Source organism: Macrosteles quadrilineatus, unplaced genomic scaffold (genome assembly GCF_028750875.1).
Source record: "Macrosteles quadrilineatus isolate MER2022 unplaced genomic scaffold, UCM_ALF_1.0 Scaffold_6__1_contigs__length_79288215, whole genome shotgun sequence".
NCBI classification, from domain to species: domain Eukaryota; kingdom Metazoa; phylum Arthropoda; class Insecta; order Hemiptera; family Cicadellidae; genus Macrosteles; species Macrosteles quadrilineatus.
In genome coordinates, this window is record NW_026542599.1 from 1,217,880 (window position 1) to 1,233,769 (window position 15,890).

General features: G+C 38.3%; 1 protein-coding gene across 1 annotated transcript in view; it reads left to right on the top strand.

Moving 5' to 3' along the window:
* Positions 1 to 15,890, top strand: part of LOC128997132 (myb-related protein B-like) — a 54,483-nt gene that overhangs the window by 13,208 nt on the left and 25,385 nt on the right. The window contains exons 2-3 of the mRNA XM_054422714.1: positions 8,405 to 8,519; positions 15,029 to 15,178. Coding sequence (XP_054278689.1) covers positions 8,405 to 8,519; positions 15,029 to 15,178 — 265 coding nt within the window. The remainder of the gene's footprint in view (positions 1 to 8,404; positions 8,520 to 15,028; positions 15,179 to 15,890) is intronic.

Here is a 15,890-nt window from a genome sequence, read left to right on the forward strand (position 1 = left end):
ATAGAGAAAATATAATTATGAGTGGCCCATTCAAATAGTTTATTCCAAACAAAAATTGGCTACAACTGATCTATATGAATGGAAAATATACCAAGGTACTGAAGTCCCTAATACAGTACTTAATTTCTATATAAGTGTGCTAAACTCAAAAATATTCGTAATGAAAATTCAGCTGAACAATCGGCGTCAGTAAATAAGTATGAATTTAATTTGAAACCCCAAAACTTGCACAAACCTTTTATATAGTTCCTTTACAACCGAAATACTTTATGCCCACTTAAAAGAAATTATTGCCTCTAATCAAAGCGTCATTATACAAGACAGACTCTGTTTATTCTGTGATAACACAGTAGTCAGACAGTCCTTGGCTACCGTAAATTCATCTGGTCTCAGTGTTTGTGTTTACGTTGTCAACCACGATTCCAAAAAAGGTCCACGAATTCCGACTAATTCGTAGGCCAATCAGGTAGCGCTATTGTTTGTGGGGACCAACCCAGTTTTTGGGCGAGAGCATTGCCCCGCCAAGGGACAATGTGTTTGGAGAGGGGAAGTATCGGGGGAGGGGGGTATCAGCTGTCGAGATGCGGGTGTCAGCTGTAGAAACAGCTGTTCTGTAAAATATGCTCTGCATATAAAATACCATGTTCATTGGTTTTTATGATCCAGGAAAGGTTTCTTATTTTTTTTACAGAATTGGCATTGACTATAATGGTATTAGGTAATTAGTTGCAATATTGAAAATAAATATAAACATTTCCTACCACTTGACATAATACGTGCAACCTCAAGTAGTCCTTCCCCACAATATATTGTTGACAAAATATGTTCTCCAGGGTTTTTGAGTTCTACGAGAATTTACTACGTCTGTTTTTTAGCACATAATTCCAAGGGGGTTTTTATAAATACAAATTTATGGTTCTTGGCAATATTTTCTGATAAGCTGGTTCTCGGATAATCTGTGACATTTTTCATGTTCGGCAGCTTTACCATAATCTTTTAACGAAATAAGTCAAAATATTGCATATAAATACATCTGGGGTACCTGTTGTGGTCAGATCAACTCGGTATATTTTATGCTTTTATCTGTATCCATGACGGTAGATTTAGCTTAGTCGATTTTTTTGGCATTTGTTTCTTCAAATAAATAAATCTAAAATTAATATCCGAACCTTTACGCGTTTATTCAACAGTATTCGAAAATTGTTGGATGTTTTGTAAACATTGCTGTAAAATAGGGTTTGAATTGATAACCTGACATATATTGGTCTGATTGTGCAAAACTGTCTTCACAACGTCTGCGAGGTGACTTAATCGGTTGATGGTAAAACTGTGTTCTGTAAAGGTGGATTAGTTATATCATGTCATTATATAATGCTTTTGCCATAAATATGCCTAAAATCTATATTGGTAACCAACGAGTTCTTCAATACATATTTTTATAGGACAAACGTACAACATTACGCGTGTGTACTTCATAGACGCGACGTCGACAGAAACTGTGTATCCGCGCAAAGTCGCACGGTTGCACGTAAAGTGCGTGTTTTCTCATATTTCTCCGGCGCAGCTTCACAGAAGCAGTTCAGGGACGTGTGATAATGTGACGCTGCTAAGGCTGCATGATAGTAAACAGGATGAGAGATAGGCTTCATGCACTTGCATGATGTCATCTTTACCGCTGTGCAAGTCCAGAGTAACTTCCATTATAGTGAAGCCTCCACGGGGTTTAAGCGTAGACTATGGAAAACTAAGTCATCCAAGCAACTTGTAGCCAGTCTTGGAATGGAAATGAACATAGTAGAGTTGAGCCACTGAATGTTGCTGTTAACAACCGATTTATATGATAAAAGAATCTTTTACAAAGCCAAACTGAAAGGGCAACATATGGTTTCTAGCATATTTTATGTCTCATCATATACTAAATAGATACTAAATAACTTATATTTCTAAATACTTACACCCATTATAGGAGGTGTAAATACTTATGGGGGGTACTTATGGGTGTAAATGTTATGGGAGGTTCTAAATACTTATTAGAGGGATAATGTAATTTTAACATGATGCTGCACATTCTGCGAGGATTCATGAAAGATTTACTACACCTGGTGCATGAATTTGATACAGAAAAAGGCTATGCGCTGACAAAATCCATGCAGCATCATGGATTTCTTAATTTCTATTCAAATGACCCCTTTCTACTTAGTTTGTATTTCTTAAGGAATCATTTACATCGTGTCGAAACTTAACCATAAAAAAAAAAAACAAACACTCAGCATTGTACATCTGGAGTGTTTTCCCATCGCTTTGCATATTGTGAACTCCCTGTTCCTCTCCCACGCTGCCCAGATGGCCCCGGGTGGTATACCGATGTGCGGCTCGCCGATAGCATCAGGAAGTGCTAAGCCACCCCCACGGCCGGGGCGAAGGCCTATTAGCATACGCGGATGTGAGGGCGAGGGGATGCGACGAGTGCTGACCGTGAAGTAGTTATGATGTGTAGGCTCCGTGACTCCTTAACTCGCCCCCGTGTAGACTTCATTAACTCTTCCTCCAGAGTCATCCTTTGGCATACTTCTTGATCGATTATACTTATGGCTGAAGAGGATATGGCCCTAGAAGTTCTTAGTCCAGAGGGTTTCGGCTCCCTGGACTGAAACATCACGAATCAACAATTATACTTCCAACTTTCATCGTCCAGTGCACATATTTCAACATTGATTCTTCATCCACTGTCCTCACACATTTCACCCTGTCTTCCTTTCTTGGACACCACTCCATCCATTATTCTTCCATGCTTCAAAGTTCAGTCTGCATATTTCAACTTTGATTTTTCATCCACTGTCCTCACACCTTTCTCATCCTCTCTTCTTTTCTTGGACACCTCTTCAACCATTATTCTTCTATCCTTCATAATTTAGACTACATGATTCAGCATTGCTTCTTCATCCGCTGTCCTCCAACTACCTTTACCCTGTCTTCTTTTCTTGAGCCCCTCTTTAACCTATTCTTCCATCCTTCATCATTTAGACTACATGGTTCAGCATTGCTTCTTCATCCACTTGCCACCAACTAACATCACCCAGTATTCTTTTCTTGGACACTTCTTTGACCATTCTTCTACCATCCTTCATGTTTCAGTCTACGTTTCAGCGTTGAATGTTAATCCAATTTTCATCCTTCATTGTCAAGCCGTGAACTTTCATGTTTAGCATCGAATCTTCACGCATAGTTTCCAGTCTCCTCACACGTTATCCTTGATCTATCATTCTTCAATCTTCATCTTCCTGTGTTGATACTTCACCCTTGTCTCAACCTTCGCCCTCGAACCGTATCTTATTTCCATCCGTAGTTTCACCAGCGGTCAAGCGGCGGTTTTGACCACATCCGACGCTTCATATACGGATCGTCGACATCTCGCAATCTTCGTAATGCTCGGTAAATATCCTTGAAAATATTAAATTTTGATCACGTTTTAAGTAATCCAAATGATTTAGAGGTAAAGAAATTTTTTCAGCCCTACAAATTCACTAAGCAGGGGTACTGTATCGCTAAACATCAAGGATTTGGGGTAGGTAAATATTTATAAGGTTTCAAGTTCGTATGTTTTTAGGAGTTTAAGTACTCCTATAGATAAATAGGAGATCCAAGAATAGGGGGAAATTGATTTTTTAATTATTTAAGAGTTTGATCAAAAACTTGTCAACATTCGGTTAGATGTATTATTAGATTTAGCGAAGGCACTAAACTAGGCATCCCTGGACGATTTGTACACATTTTCGGTCAGATGCAATTGACTTTACAGAGAACAGTAACAGGGCTGTTTGCCAAGAATCGCTTATTGTCAAGACAAAGGTTTAAAATTTGGTGACTTCTTGATCAATACCAGTGCACATCGATAAAAGTAAGCCTTTACTTTTCCAAACGTAATCCAATTTTGCATAGAACTGTGACAGTAATATGGCAGTACACTGGATAAATTTTATAATTTCTCAATCATTATTCACAATGCACACTAGCAATTCTCATAAAAGACCATAACATTTTTTAATCAGATGCAATTCGACCTTGAACAGTGACAGTGATAGGGCTGTTTACAGAGGGGCGCTAATTGTGGAGGCAATGAGTCCTTTGTGTCCTCCGAGGGTGCTGGCCGTGGGAAGGAAGGTCCTTTCACCTGAGTCCTTAATTACACAGTCCCCATCCCGGCTATCCCGGTCCCGGTCTATCCCGGCCAGGAAGTGCGGGGATCCCACACCCCTCGCTTGGACCCTTTTGTAATAGGAACCGGAGATTATGTAAGAATTTTGAAATGTTAATCGGGGGTGATGGATTTGTCGAATGTCCATTTCCGGAGAGTGGAGTTTGATTCGTCTGATAGTTTTGACAAGTTTATCCAAGGGACGTTCATTAAAGTTTCCTTACATATTTCAGCTGACGATTCTAGCAATCGATGATGAGGTGAATTGTTTTCGGATTCAGACTTTTGGTAAGGTTTAGCCAACGTGTTTTAGGCGGAAGAAATAAATTGTTTGAATTACTCATTTCCGGAACAAGAATAGAGCTTGATTTATGTGACGATTTTGGGTAACTACTTTCAAAGTGGAGAACTATTTTTGAAGTTTGAGGGAAATTATCTTTTACTATTTTGTGGATAGCCTATAGTTTTCTTTATGTGCTTAATTTATTTTAAATCCAATTTTTATTGTAAAATATTGCATTGAACGTAACCCTAAACCTCATGAGAAACCCAAGAAAACTTTTGCAAGATAGATGGAATCGTAACATTTAGCTTATAAACGAATACAGCTGACAACGTAGTAGACATTTCGAAAGGAAAAATCTCCTTGTTTTCTTCATTAGTAAACTATTTAAGTACTAAAATTTCTCAGAAATTTATAAACAAAACGCGTCAGATAATTATTACGCTCCAATTCTTGAAGTAAAGTCCAACAATCATTTTGATCCGGTGGTGTTCAAGACCGATTATATATTGTCAAGAGGCCTTGTAATAGTGAGCGTTCTCAACACATTTGGCCTTGACCAAATGAAACTCGACATGGACCGGCCTGGAGCGAAATTCTCGGTTGAGGCTCATAAAATAACCCAAACTGTAGAGTGGGGCCTTCGTGGTATGGGGTTGCATGTGCAAATGGTATATGCTTAGGAATGAAATGTTAAACTAAGAAATGTTGAGGATCAGCTTAGATATTTTAGGAATAACGTGTTGATAAAGTGGGCATTTCTTATGTATATTATGCTTGTATAGTTGAATGGATTCAGTCATAGATCAAACATACTCCCTTAGTCTATGATTCAGTGCTCACATAATCAGATTCAAGATTCAGATTTGACCTTGAAAAAAGTAACTTTTTGATGTTTGAAACTGATGGAATCGGCTGCTCTTGATGGCTTTTTTTATGGTCCCTGCTAAGATGGCTGATTTCAGTCTTTTATGATTTGATCTCATTTATTCAACTCTTAATTTTTACTAGACTGCATCGACATACACACGTTGGTGTGTATAGTAAATGGATTAATGGAATATTTAAAAGAGAAGGGGATGATCTGCTAGATAGTGAGAGATAAAATACATTTCTAGTGAGAAATTAGAGGCCCTGGTAGAATTTCGAAGCGGGACAACTATTCAAGAGATACTAACTTAATTTGTACACTACATATTATGTGCCTTTAATATTACTTGCGCCATTATAAAGAGAAGGGATGGTGTTTTAGACGATGAAGGATTAAATAAAATTGCGGGAAACGAATTGAGAGATTCTTACTTCATTGTCTAAAATTGTGCATTTTAATCGCCTTTCCTACTTGTGACATTTCTAAAGAAAGGAACAACTTCATATAAAGGATAAAATACATTTCTCATTCTATAATAGGGAATTGGGTAGGATTTTCTACCGTAAGGACACTGGCCATGTGATTCTTACTAGGTTAACTGATAATAATCTCAAGGACGTCTGTTTGGCAACACTTTCCCTGGATACACTTTCCAGTCGCTCAGTCGCTGACCACTTTAAGTTACGTTGTATGATATCTTGGGCAGAGCAATAGAATATTCTACGTCTTTTGGAAAACGGGTTTACGTTTTCGGACTTGTTCTCGTACAATTTTGTTTATTACAAAGCATGTTTCTACTAAATTCAGGAAACCTTACTGAATTCTATCTCATCTGTTCTGAAGACGTTCTCTTGTAGTTTTCCTATGTTTATCTAAATTATAATAAATTTTAGTTTTTAGAATTCGTTTCTAAACGCGATATCACTAACGATACACGTGTTTTTCAAACGCCAATAAAAGATTATTTTCAACGACGTTCATTTTTATTCAAACTGACCAAAACTTTAACATGAGGATGGAGTGTCTAGTTATATTCGTAGTCAAAACGTATACTGATTAATGGGAGACTCGTGAATTGCTAGACGATGTACTCTAGGCTGCTTTGACCATCTTCGTGTCGCTGACTCTCCCTCCCCTCGCCTGGACATGATCCTACTCGCGAGGTCGTCAGGGTCGTCACCCCCTGGACCGGAATCCTCCCTTCCGTGGGAATCTACCCCCTTGGCCACCGCGTTACGTCATGTATAATTAATTCCTTGCCAAGTGTGCTTCGGTGTCTGCGCCGGAGGGATTTCACTTTCGTAAATGAACTTTGGATAAATTTAAATAGTTAAAAATTATGATTTGTCCGTGAATTGGTATTGCTTTTTTCGTATATTTAAATAAAGTCAGAAAAGAGTTACATTGAAATGGATTTATAAAAAAAAGAAAAGAGCTTATTTTATTTAAGTTTCTCGAGACAAAAATATTGTCAATGTATGTACACGGGTTTAAACACATCATAGGATTATTGATTTTATTGCTGTATTTTGAAATAAGTGTGAGGCTTAGTCGGCGATGGGTTCTTCGTCAAATCACTTCGCAACCACTACAGTTTATTTAGTTCGTCTAGAAGACTAACAACGTAAAGGTGCATTCATCCGATACATTTTGGTCAGATTCACATAAGTTGGAATACTTAGCAGCAGTCACGATCAAGTGTAACAACTTAAAATCATGAAATAATTTACGAATGCCTATCGAAGTTAAATGTACACTGCCCTGAGCTTGTCGAAAACTCAAAAGGTCTCCGGTTCGATCCTGATTAAATTCTGTTTATTTTATTTCCCGAAACTGAACCCAGCCATGCTTGATCATTGGGATTTCATTATTCTTGCTCAAGAAACTACTGATCTAAGAGCTACTCAAATCATCCACGCCATTCTACACTCGTATTGAGCATCAAATATGTCCATAAAGCATACCACAATCTAAGTAAATTAATAAATTATAAGAGATTCCATGGCGTGAGTTAAACAACACATTTGTTACCACGTCTATGTATACATTGTATTTCCAACACTATCACAAAACATTTTAATTCACAAAAACAAATGAGGCCGTTTATCTAACGAGATGACCCGCAACAATGTATGTGTCGGTCTGTATTCGAGTCAAAGGTTTATCGAACAACTTTGTGATAAGATTAGGAACATAAGTTACTTAGTAATTAGCCGTCTGCTGTCTGTGCTCTAGTGTTAACTCGAGTGTTTGTAACGATGGTTTTCACACTGCGTTTCGTGTTGCAAGTGCATTCTGGTCTTATCAGCTGATAATAGTGTGTTTGTCAACAATGTAATTGCGAAAGTTGATTGACAGCTTATCAGCTGTGAGATGTTAAAATGTGACAGCATTATTGTAATGGACTATTTGTGGAGGTCCGTTGTAATTTTATCAGCTTCTACTATTAATAACATGTATGAATGGACATATTTGTTTTTGCACGTTCATTGACAAATTATTATCTATTAGACATTGAATATTTGTGCTTGTTCAATGTAACTTTCAAATTGATAGGTACTACTGACAATGTTAATTTTTGTCGAGGGAAACGTTCATATTATTTGTTGTAATGCTATACATGTGGAATAAACCTCTAACACGTTTATGGTAATATTTCCGTGGAAATCCAATCAGGAAAGGAAATTTGTCTGGTATGCAGTTTTTCAGAGGTGGGGTATATTTTACTTAGTTTTTAATGTTTTGGCTATGGTTCTATCTGTCTTAACTGGTAGTGGGTGGTGGAGGTTACACAGAGTTTTCCCTCATGTTGTTTAGGTTGTTGTGTATTTTATAAGTTTTTCTCCTCGTATTTGATGCTTTTGACAGCCATGCTGAATTTATTTTTGAGTCAAGTCAAAGATTTTAATGGAGGTTGGTTCTACCCTTTGTCCGTCATCGTGATTGTAATGTTTTACAACACCTCGTCATCAAGTTTTTTTTTCAATTTTCTGTCTGTTCTTAAGAAGTGTGATATCTATTGTTGTGGTTGTCTAACAGGATGTTTGTTTGTCAGGTCGAGGTCTGGGTACGAGAGTAGCGACAGTGAGGACTCTGATGAATCTGGAGCCGCTGATGACTCCAAGGCGAGGTCCAAGACGGTCCACAAGGGCCGCTGGACCAAAGAGGAGGTATGTAACTTACTTATTCTCCATAGCGTTAAGAATCATACGGCTTCAACAATCTGACATATACTTTCTCCCAGCTTTTCAACAACCCTTAATCAAGCAGTGGGAGTAATTAGGGTAATTTATGTGAAAACCTCAAAAAGATGCTACAATTTTCGAACCGTAATGTTACAGAAGGGGGTTGTACTGTTGTGTTCACATTTTAAAGGACCATCGCATACAAAATTTTAATCAAAATTGTTCTAGCAGATTTTGTGAAAATCCGATATTACCGTTATTTTATGGGCAAATCAAATTTTTTTATTTTTTCCCTAGGACGCTAGGCACGAGCCTGGGATTGTTTTTCACATTACTTCAGGCTAGACCTGGGGGTTGCGGCATTATCACTTAGATAAAATCCATTGGTGACTTGGCTGGATTTGAACCCGGGACCTCGGGGACTGAAGTCCGCGCTCTAACCACTAGACCAGCTCGTTACCCCAGGAAAAATCAACATTAAAAATTAAAATTTCTAAAAACTGAAATATAAACGCCTGTGTGTCGCCTGGGTACAAAATTTCATCGAAATCGGAACCCAGTGGTTGTCTTTAGTCTATACACCACTACACACACTGATATACTATTCGAAAACTATTGTTTCTGTTTAGGGGGAGCCAAAACGGACATCTCCACACAAAACTCGAACTCCACAATTTTGAAAAAAAAAACTTTCTCCATTTTTGTAGTAAGTATGGGGAAAAGTAAAAGAAAATATACTCGTTGCTTTTCCCCTTTGCTTTGCTGTCCAGTGGGGTATAATCATAGATCTCTACTCTCGAAAAACTTATATAGTATCTCCACTGATTATAAAACAAACAGTTTATAACATCAATTGTCTCTTAAAGCATTCTTATTTAGTTTCTAGTTTCTAAAACATTAACTTTTCGTACGAATGAGCTACATAACGACATAGCTATTGAGTGACGTAAACAAACCAAGTGTAAATATCATCTGCAAGGTAAAATCTCTTGACAGCTTTTTGGAATCTGACAGGTGACCTAAATAAAATATCTATAAATCAGTAATCAATGCATAAAATAAACATAATTAAAATACTTAAATCTGTAAACAAACTTATGAATCCATCTGCTTTTCCAGAGGCTACAAAGACTTTTGATTATCGCGCGGACTTTTTGAACAAGCAAAGTTGACGCAGTCAATTTCAGTTTTTGACATCAGCTCTCTCTGCCGGCGGCTCATTTTAACTACGTTAATACTTATTATTAAGCAATCTACGGTTTTAACATGCCAATGAAATGTCTAGATGTATCTTTAGTGAAACATTCTTGGTTCAAAACCCCATAGTAAAGCATTTCGTAGAGATATTGGTTTAGTTATTAATTTATGGCCAATTAGTTATTTAACACCGTACCCGATGTTATAACCCACTTTAGTTATACACAGTGCCGTGGCTATGCTAGTAGCTTACGTAAAGTCGCGGCCCCAAATAGTTGATTATCTGAGTTTGAGTCAAGGCCAAGGACATTGCGGCCAGCAGGGCTATCATTGTAATGTCAATGTGCCTTGCCTTCCAAACCGGCGATGAAAAGAAAACCTTGGCTGAGTTGGAGAAAAGTATACTGTTGGGAAAGATGTGCGTACGGCAACAGTTATCAGAGAAAAGGAAAAAGAGGTGTGCTACCAAGGAAGAAAGAGATGTATACATAAAAGATGTTATTTATCGCTAAGAAGTAAAAATATTTTCCATGTCTTTCCTCAAAAATACCCATTTTTCATTTTTTTTTGGTCGGTGGCTCAGTTGGTAGCGTCACGGACTTCGGGCCCAAGGCAGTGATGTCGTGGGTTCGGACCTGGTCACTGCCACAAACATTTTAACAGTACAGTTCACCCTCGTACTGTACCGGTTCATCCCTTGCTTTGCTGGATACGTGAGGTTCCACGCACAGATCTGCAGTCTATGTGGACGGGCTAATGCAAGGTTAAAAGAGGCCTCCAACCTCTAAAAAAGGAGGCACTGTTGTATTATTGGCATTTTTGTGTCTAGAATCCATGATTCGCAAACAATCCTAGGATTATATATTTTTGGATGCTTACAAAAATGTTGAGTACATTTTAACGCTATTTCTACCAAAATGACCATTTCTTCAATCAATTTCAAGCTTTGGAATTTAAAAGAATTCACTATTTGAGGAATGCTTGAATATGCTAGTCTTCCAATTCAAGTGTAGTTTAACATTGTTCAATTCACATCAAAATATATTTTAGTACATAAATAATACATAAATAGTACATAAATTACGTAAAGTCGCGGCCCCAAATAGTTGATTATCTGAGTTTGAGTCAAGGCCAAGGACATTGCGGCCAGAAGGGCTTAACATGCCAATGAAATGTCTAGTTGTATCTTTAGTGAAACATTCTTGGTTCCAAACCCCGTTGTAAAGTATTGGTCTTAGTTATTAACTTAATATTAATTTTAATTTATGACCAATTAGTTATTGAACACCATACACGATGTTATAACCCACTTTAGTCATACACAGTGCTATAAATTAAGATTTACCGTTTAGAAATAAGTTAATTTTTTTTTTATTCAGTGACAGTTTCAACTTAATAATCTTTTTTGTCTTCAGTGCAATAACTATAGTAGAAGCGCCTTTGATTTTGTACCGATTGTTTAATTCATAATGTTTCCTACATTACTTTCAGGGTGTTGAATAAGTTCCCCTCGTATTCATTATTTAAATCAGTCTTTGTGTCACTTATAATACAGAGGACAATATTTTAATGTATTGTATTTAGTAAAATATTTATTTCCTTTAACAGTAATACCAACAAGGGTTAAGGACAGGATTCGCTACATTTTAATACATATTAATAAGTCTGTAGTGACTAATGGGGTTTTAAAATCGTCAAAAGTCACCCACTATAACGTGCTATAGAATGTCACAACACCAATTAGCACAAGGCACGCTGCTTTGCGAGTCAACGTCTGCTAATTGTCACTAATTGTGTCTAATTGTTTCCGCCAACAGCTCGACCGTATTTGTGTACAATGTGTGAATTTGCATATGATAATTTTTACTGTAGTTGAATAGGGTTTGGGCTATTCGTGGTGCCTTTACTTGTTTGTAATCGTAGTTATAAGAATCGATTTTTAATCCAATGTTTGTGGGGTTCGTTTTTGGAAATGTTAAAAACATTAGAGCTTAAGTCAGATGATTTGCTTAGTTTTATCAAAGCCATTCTTAAAATGGGGGTGTGTGGCACGATATTAAATTTGTATAACTTTAACTTAACTACTTTTTAATTTTCAAAATAAACATTTCATGTAAAAATAAAGCATTAAACCCTTAAAATCTATCTTTTGGCAGCTATCGAAAGAACTAATTTAGAGGTAAAACTGTTAATGGAACGTAATTTCATATGACGGATATTGTAATTAATTGACCATTTCTTCGTCTATCTGGAACCTGTCTTCCAGCCAAAACCTTTTAAAAATACTTGTAGTGTTATTTAGCGATTCATTTATCAAACAGGTATATAAATAAAATAAAAATATCCTTATCCACGAGCAAGTTTTACTGTTCGACAAAACGTCATGTTTATAAACTGACTCAAACAAAGAATTGAATAAATTAGTTTGAGAAATACACATTCGATATTCCTACGCTGAAGCATAGGGCATTGACAGGTTTGCTGCAACGGGGTGGTTTAAGTTTTTATTCTTTCCTACACAGAGTGTTGATTGAAATGCAATAGTCACAAGTACAAGTACATATCCAAGTGCCTTGTTACTGATACCACCCCAAGGTTCCCATAGGTGTTGTCTTACGGCACACCCATTGTTTAGGCCCTCGCCCGTCGCAAGTCGGAGGGTTCGAATCCCCCCTCGGCTCACTTAATTATTAATTCCGATTGTGAGGGATCCCAACCACTCCCCACCCTCCGGCTTTGTGGGGCGAAGAAACATCCGGACCGCTTCCGGATCCGGACCTGAAATTGTCCGACCTTGGGAACTCGGGAGTGACGTTTGTATGGGGCTAATGAGGTTATGTTCTTGGGTCCCGCGAAAACTCCAGCTGGTACACCTGTTTTGGAGGGAATATGTCAGAGAATGTCTGACGTGTGTAGGGGCTAATGAAGCTGTGTTCTTGGGTCCCGCGAAAACTTCAGCTGGTACACCTGTTTTGGAGAGAAAATGTCAGAGAATATCTGACGTGTGTAGGGGCTAATGAAGCTGTGTTCTTTGGTCCCGCGAAAACTTCAGCTGGTACACCTGTTTTGGAGGGAAAATGTCAGAGAATGTCTGACGTGTGTAGGGACTAATGAAGCTGTGTTCTTGGGTCCCGCGAAAACTTCAGCCGGTTCACCTGTTTTGGAGGGAAAATGTCAGAGAATGTCTGACGAGTGTAGGTCGAAGGTGTGTTCTTGGGTCCCGCGGAAACTACAGCTTGTACACCTGTTTTGGAGGGAAACTGTCGGAGAATGTCAAATGTTGGACAGAGAGAGAATGACGTTTAGTTATGATTACTGAAGCATACTTTAAGCTGTAGTAAATTATTGAATCGTGTATCGAAATAAGTAAATAATGTTAATGAACTTTTCAAATCCCCTTGATATTGTGTGGTTTATAGTATATTTAGGTAAGACTCTCAAACAAACAATTAAATGCAATCGGTTTTGCACGTAATTAAAAATAATAGACGAACTAATTATGTTTTTCCTCGAATTGATATTTACAAATCGATTCCTTTCTTACCCACTTCGAATTAATTATTTTGAAACCCTCTTATGAAGAGATTGTTGGTAAAACTGCTCTTGATCTAAATTCGGTCAAGCACACTGCCGGCGAATATGCTAATTAAGTGATACAATAGTGCATTACCATTACGTCATTGTCCCTTCAAGTGCTCTAATTCCTTACGTTCCCCTTCCACTAATTGGTTATCCAATTAAATGTTAGTAATCAATTAACCCGGGTTTTTGATTGCAGATGTAGACGTAAAACAAAACACGACACAAACCGCCCGGGAAACTCTGAAATTTAAAATTTTAATTTTAACCCATCCAAACAATTTTATCCGCTGTTATTTTTATGTATACCGTTAGCAATATGGAAATGCCCCTAAAATATGGACTTTACCTGGCACACTCATATATTGCTAAGGGTATAGAATAAGCATGACACTGGTTTTACAAGTGCTAGTAACTTGAAAGTTTGTACGCTATTGAGTTTTATACCCCAATCCAAAATAAAAATGTAAAAATAATATAGACCCAACCTTAATGGTGGATTAAGATCAATGTGAAGATGAATACTGTTTGTAAATTAAGCTATTGCATAGTAAAGGCGCAGTATGTCTGTCGTTCACATTCAAGACTACTCTATTGAACCTTTCTGATAGTTGGGCGCAAAACAATACTTTCGCCATGTAAATGAATCTTATCACCGTGATATTGATGTAATCCAAACTACATTGAGACGTAAAAGTTTGAAAGCGTTTGAGTCGCCGACGGAAATATTAGCCTTTTTAATGCACAAAAAGAGTTGTTTGTGACCGACTGTGAACAATAAACATAATTAGTTGATTACTGGTGATATTACTCTATCTCCCTTTTCTCCGTCTCTCTCTATAGCGGCGGATCTATGGTTCAGCGCTCCCCGCATTCAGCGCCCTGCGTGCTCTTGTCTCGCCGAACTACAGTCAGTCTCAAAACTGTATACAATACCTCCCGTATTTTATCAGGTACCATTTTGGGGTTCCGCTTCAAACTACGGTTCTTTTGCAAGATTTTAGCTCAAAAATGTATTTAGTTTTTATTTACAATTGTTTTCTTCGGATCTTTGTGGTGTAGAATTTTGCTTTCGTGGTTAGGTGTTGACGAGATGGCCTCAAATAACAATTAGAGGTGGAGATTTCTTGTGGTGTACCGATATGCATATGCACTACGGCAAATTCTTATAATTAGACGAGGGAACGACGGGATTGACGATTGGATGGTATCGTATCATCAGCGTCAGTGTCAGACGGTGTCATTATGTTGAAGAAGCCGAAGCCAGTGTACAAAATAAGTGACAATCATGCAGCTTGGTGATCTGTCAAACGTGGTTAACAATCCCGGAGAGCTCATCACGTACTTAAACATGACGATCACGTTGTGATTGTACGAGGTAACGCCATTTACCTAGACTGGAGTGTCGATCCACTGGCTCAATTACCAACAACAAGTTTTCACAGGCGAAGAATCGTTGATGAGAGGTAAATTACGATCCTGATTCCACATTTTGGCTTTAATTTGGCCACTTCGCCAATATTTGATCGTCTTTGCCTCACAAACTGATGTTCACCTTTGAACATGCGTGTGAGTAAAGCTCTGAGTGGTACATCGTCATTAGCAGTTTTAGGACATCTGTAGGCCTATTGGTCAAGGAGCACTTCTCGACCTGATTGAACTCAATTCCCCCAGTTCTTGATGCATTCCTTCACCACCCGGTTGCTCTTCTGTTTCAGGACTGTCTGCTCAAGGAGAAGGTGGAAGAGTACAGCGAGTGTTGGGAGATGATCGCCAAGCATTTCCCAGAACGTACGGACGTGCAATGTCAGCAGAGATGGCACAAAGTGGTCAATCCGGACCTGGTCAAGGGGCCTTGGACCAAGGAGGTGAGTGTGCTACCTAGACATCTACTAGTTAGTACTGAGTTTTGGGTGTCAGCCGAAGAAGACATCTTCAAGATTTTGTCTCAAGAGGACCAAAGTCCTGCAGTTTTGAGTTTCAGCTGAAAATGCCCAATGTTCTCCTTGTAGAGAATCGAGAGAAGAGACATTCCTTGAGGGGAATCCATTGTAAGATACTGCATATTGTTTAGGCCTACTAACAGTGGGAGGACCTAAAGAGTTTTCTTGATCACTACGGATTTAGGAGATCGGTGGTCGTAATGTTTCCCAACAACTTTGGCCCAGACTGTACCCCAAAGGGAGAGATTTTTAAGTTCGAGAGGAGATTGAACTTCAATTTGGGTTGTAGGCCCAGTGCCATCTAAATTACTGTAATTGGATAGGGAAATGTCCACCCACAAGTCTAATGACTAATGAATAATCCGGTGTAAGTTTTTCACATAGTAACTGTAGCTAGGCAAAATCTTATAATTGCATCACTGCTTGATTTCTTGGCTTTATCTTCATGCCACACTCGTACATCGGTATGTGGAGGTGTGTGAGCCAGGTGATGGTATGACAGGAAGAGAAGACAGGTGTGACTTCACCTGCTGCCAAGGCCAAGCTTTGTCCGGGCTTCGCCTCGCTGGCTTTGTCGCCAAAGCTTTAGGCACAGGGTTGAACTGGGGAAAGTGATTCGGTCACCAAGAACAGGATT